Raw genomic sequence first — 5,008 nt, forward strand, 5'->3', positions numbered from 1 at the left:
TGGCGGGGGACAGGAGAAGAGATGGAGAGGGTGGGGAGTTGTGAGGAGGGCGCAGACGCGGGGCTGGAAGGAGCAACGGGGGCTTCTGCGGGGTCGGAGGGGCCCCGCGCACCCATGGGTGCCCCCACGCCCTGCGCGCTCACCGGGGCGCGGCGAAGGAGCCGGACACCTTGGTGCAGCCGGAGCCGTCGCCGCCGCACCGCATGCATTTGTCGAACTTCTTCTTGGAGCCGATGACGCGGTCGCAGCCGGTGGGGACGCAGCGGCCCCTGACGCAAACGCCGCCGCCCTCCGCCGAGCACGGCGTCCCGTCCGCGACCTGCGGCACGGAGCGGCGCGGCGTCGGCACGGAGCGGCACCGCGGGGCGGAAGGGACCGCAGGGGGGAAACTCACCCGCGGCCGCAGCACGTGGTAAACGCCCAGGCTGCGGGACTGGCACGTCAGTTTGCAGCGGTCCTCCTCGGCCACGCCGCCGTACCGAGGCTCCCAATCGGCCACCGCCGGCAGCGCCGCCGAAACGACGCGGTGGTTGTAGGCTGCGCATTGCTCCTCCCGGAACGCGGCGGGGGCTGGGGGCGAACGGGACGCGTTAGGGACCGCGGGCGGCCCGGAGCTCCGCGCTGCGCCCCGCCGCTCGGCGCCACTCACCGCTGCGGCCGGGGCAATCCTGCGCCTTGCAGGAGCGGAAGCGGAGTCGCTCCCCGCGGCAGAAGCGGCCGCCGTTGAGCGGCGCGGGCCGGGAGCAGAAGCGGTGCGAGGAGCTGACGCCGCCGCCGCAGCTGCGGGAACAGGCGCTCCACGGAGCCCACGGCCCCCAGGCGCCGTCCACGGGGATCTGGGGGGAGAAACACCGTGAACTCAACGCCGGGATCCATCCGTGGGCATCCATGGGGAGAAACATCGTGAACCCGACACCGGCACCCACCTATGGGGAGCTATGGGGAAAAGCACGCTGTGAACCCGACACCGGGACCCATCCGTGGGGAAAAAACACCAAAAATACCCAAACTGGGGTCCGTCTGTGGGGATCTGTAGGAAAAACCGCCCCACGCCCCCAACACCAGGGTTTATCCATGGGGAAAAGCAGGCCGTGAACCCAACGCCGCGATCTGCCCGCAGCTTCTAGGGGAAAACCCCCCCACGAGCCCCACGCTGGGGTCAAACCGTGGGTTCCGCAAGGAAAAATCACCCCCTGCGCCCAACGCCGGGACCCCCCGGCAGCGACCCGCGGGGCAAAACCGCACCGCCGAGCTCCGACTCCGAGCTGACCCGCAGCGCTCACCCGCAGCCGCTCCATGGTGCCCGTGTCCACGCACTCCCCGCTGGCGCACGCCCGTCCCGGCGCGCACGGCGTGCCGTCAGCCCACGGGAAATGCTTGCTTTGGCAAACCGCTCTCCCTCCGACGAGGCCGCTGCACCACAGAGCGGCGCAGGGCGGCCGCACGTCCCCGCAGTGCCGCGACTCGGGGCCGAACGCCAGCTGGCATTGCCGATCCGCCGGATACACCGCGCCGGGCAGCGCCGCCGGCAGCCGGAGCCACTCGGTGGGTTTGTCCGAAAGGCAGCGACCTGCGAGGAGGAGGCGGCGCTGAGCCCCGCAGCGGGGACGGGGCAGAGCCGAGCGGACGTCCCCAGAGCGACGGGGACGAGGTGAGGCCGTACCGTGGCCGTCGTCCAGGAAGTCGGTGAGGAAGCGGGCGCTGCACGGGGACCACATCTCGCCCGGCGGCACCGAACCCAGCACCGGCGCCATCACGCGGCGCGAGGAGCCGGCGGGGCCGTTGAGCTCCACGCAGCGCTGCGAGTCGTCGTGCGGCATGCTGAGAACGTGGCCTGGGGAGGAACGGGGTCAGAAGGGGGGCGGCCGGGGGTCTTTGGGGCGCCCTATTGGGGGCTGTGGGTGCCGGAGGTGGGGAGCGACTGCAGGGTGCCTTGAGATTTTGGGGAGGTCGTGGGGCTGCGGAGACTTGGGGACGCTTTGAGGGCCTTTTTGCAGGACGTTTTGGAGGTGGGGTGGGGGATGTGTGGAGCGAAGTTTGGAGAGGTTTGGGGACCTGTGGGGGGGATTTTCCAGGGGACATTTTGGGGCTGGTTTAGGGGATGTCTCGAGCGCATCCTGGGGAGCTTTGAGGGGTGTTTTAGGGAGCCTTCGAGGATCTTTTTTGGGGGGGATGTTTTGGGGATGTTTGGGGTGATTTAGGAGACATCTGGGGACATTTTGGGGTCATTTTGAGGACAGGGCCACACGTGCTGAAGACGTGACCTGCAGCAGGGGGTGAGCAGCAGGGATGCGCTGGCTGCATTTGGGGCACATTTTGGGGATATTTTGGGAAGGTTTTAGGGCACCTTTTGGGGGTTGATGTGGGGAAGAATTTCAGCACATCTGAAGGTTTGGGGCAACGTTTTGGGGGACAGAGCTGTGTGTGCTGAAGATGTGAGCCGTGCCACAACGCGAGCGTTGCCATTTTGGGGATGTTTAGGGCAAACTGGGGGGGATTTTGGGGGGCAGGGCCTTGCATTCGTCTCCTTTGGATGCTCACCCAGCTCGTGTGCAACTGTGAAAGCCGACTGCAGCCCATCGTCCTCCACGATGGCACAGCTCCGCTCGGGGTCGCAGGCGGTGCCCACGTCAGCCATCCCCAGCGTGTCGCACGTGGCCGCCCCACACAGGTCCTGGGGGGGGAGCACGGGGCTGAGGGGCGGCTCAGGGCACCCTGACACCCATCGGTGCCCCAAGAACCCGGCGGGCACCCTGAAATCCTGAGGGCACCTTGGTGGTCGTCATGGGGGTCCTACCCAGCATCAGGGTGGGTTTGGGGTTTCCTGCTGCCACCCAGAGGCCAATGGGCACCCAGGGATCCCACCCAGCACCCAAACTCCCTGAGGTGGGTCTTGGAGATCCTGCCAGCACCCAAAATCCCACAGGAACCACAAGGACTCAGCCTGCATCCCAAAATCCCAGCGGGATCCCACACCCAACTACTTGGGATGGAGTTTGGGGGGACCCAACCAGCACCCAGCTGCCTTGGTGTGTGTATAAGGGATCCCACCCAGCACCCAACGCTTTGGGATGGGATTTGGGGGCCCCTCCCAGCACCCAACCACCCATGGGTGCCCCAAGGACCCAACCACCTCCCGGGGCACCCAGTGGACCCAGCCCTCATCACAGAGGCACGTCGGGCTCCTGCTGCTTCGGTGGGGTTGGGCAGCACCCTACCAGAACCCACAAACTCGTGGGCATCCCAACCGTCACCCCAAAACCTCAGCGGGCATCCGAGGATCCCACCCAGCACCCAACTCATGGGGATGGGATCCGAGGGACCCAAAATGGCCCTGCGCCCCCCACCTGCCGGGTGAAGAGGACGGCGACGTCGAAATGGAGGGGACTGTCCTCGTCGGGGACATTGAGGTCCTTCTGCCACCGGCAGAAGTCACGCAGCGTTTGGGCGGCGTTGGAGGTGACGGGCGGCCCTGGGGCGCCGGGTCCCAAAACCAGGAGCCTCGTCACCTTCAGGTGCACCTCAGCACCCAGGCTGCCGTGCTGGAAGGTCCTGGCAGCTGCAGCCAACACCGTCAGGAGGTACGGCTGCAACTCGGTGCCATGGAACTGTGCCATGGCTGCATCGGCCACCACCAGCAGCTCCACGTGGCGCTGCACCGCTGCGAAGCGCTGCGGGGGGAGAGGGCTGGGCGTTGGGGTGGGGTCCCCAGTGGTGGCACTGCGACAGCCTGTCGTCACCCACCTCCATGCCAACATCCCTCATCCCTGTGCTGATGTCCCCCATTGCTGTGCCAGCCCACCCTGGTGCCCCCCACCAACATGCCAACATCCCCTGTCTCCACACCAATCCGTTTCAGTGTCCCTCACCCCCATCTCCGTCGCTGTGCCAACCCAACCCATCCCCATACCAACGTCCCTTATCCCACTGCCACCCCTCAGCTGGGTCCCCCATCACCGTGTGACCCCAAACCATCGCCACCCATCACCAACACCCCAATCTCTGTGCTTCCCCATCCCGTCTCCTATTCCACTGAGCGCCCCCCACCCCTGGGTGACCCCACAGCAGCGCCCCCATCCCGGTGCCACCCATCACCACGCCATGCGCCCCAACGTCCCCCCGCCCCGTTCCCACCGCTGTGTCCCCCCCCCCCCCCTCACCCACCTTCACTCTCTTTGGGGCCGTGTCCCCCCCTCGCCGTGGCGGTGCGGTTCCCGTTACGGGGCAGTGGGGTTCGGCGGTGACCCCGAGGGCGGCGGTGCCGAGCAGCAGCGCCAGGAGCGCCCGGCGCATCGCACACCGATGGGACGCCGCTGGGACGGCGCTCTGCCCTCCTCCGCCTCCCTTTTAACGGGGACGGGACGACGGGGAGGGGACATCGAGCCGCCCCCTCCCCCCCCCCCCTCACCCCCCCCCCCCCCTCCCGGTTCTGAGGGGTTCCGGAACGGCGCTGGGAACGGGAAACCCCTCGGGATGGGAGCGGCGCCAACCGGGGGGGTTGGGACCCCTCGGTCCGTCCGTCCTCAGCGCACCCGTCACTCCGCGTTCCGCCCGGCACATTCTGTCCCTGCCATCCCTCCGCGTCCCCTCCATCCCCATCCCCTCCCCTCCATCCCTCTCTGTCCTCTCCCACCCCTCCTCATCCCCTCCAAATCCCTTTTATCCCATTCGGAGCCCTGGAGATCCCCGTCGCGATCCCTTTGCCAACCCTTCGTCCCATCCTATCCCCATTTCCCCCAACCCCTCCCCGTTCCCTCCATCTCTCCTTGCCACATCCATTTCTCCCCGTCCCCTCTGTCCCATTCTGTCCCTCTCCTCCCATTGTCCCCTCCTTTCCCTGCCTGTCCTCCCCAATCTCACCCCATCCATCCTTGAACCCTCTGCCCCTTTTTGTCCCATCCCTTCCATCCCATCCCCTTTTGTCCCATCCTGTCCCCTCCTCTGCTCCCCATCCTCTCCCTCCCCCCCCACCCCCCTTTGGCCCCCCCCCCCCCGTCCCCTCCATCTG

The 5,008-nt window shown here is 67.4% G+C and overlaps 1 protein-coding gene across 1 annotated transcript; it reads right to left on the bottom strand.

Moving 5' to 3' along the window:
- Nucleotides 1-6: 6 nt before the first annotated feature.
- ADAMTS4 (ADAM metallopeptidase with thrombospondin type 1 motif 4) lies at nt 7-4,296 on the bottom strand. Its single transcript, XM_042892522.1, has 8 exons — nt 4,165-4,296; nt 3,348-3,671; nt 2,542-2,674; nt 1,664-1,834; nt 1,284-1,570; nt 650-836; nt 395-570; nt 7-319 (listed from the first exon to the last, which is right to left on the bottom strand). The coding sequence occupies exons 1-8, from the start codon at nt 4,291-4,293 to the stop codon at nt 140-142; spliced, it is 1,587 nt and encodes a 528-aa protein (XP_042748456.1). The 5' UTR covers nt 4,294-4,296; the 3' UTR covers nt 7-139.
- Between the last annotated feature and the right edge of the window lie 712 nt (nt 4,297-5,008).

This window comes from Lagopus leucura, unplaced genomic scaffold (assembly GCF_019238085.1).
Source record: "Lagopus leucura isolate 7727_CA_CO unplaced genomic scaffold, USGS_WTPT01 34311-0_obj-0_obj, whole genome shotgun sequence".
Lineage (NCBI taxonomy): Eukaryota > Metazoa > Chordata > Aves > Galliformes > Phasianidae > Lagopus > Lagopus leucura.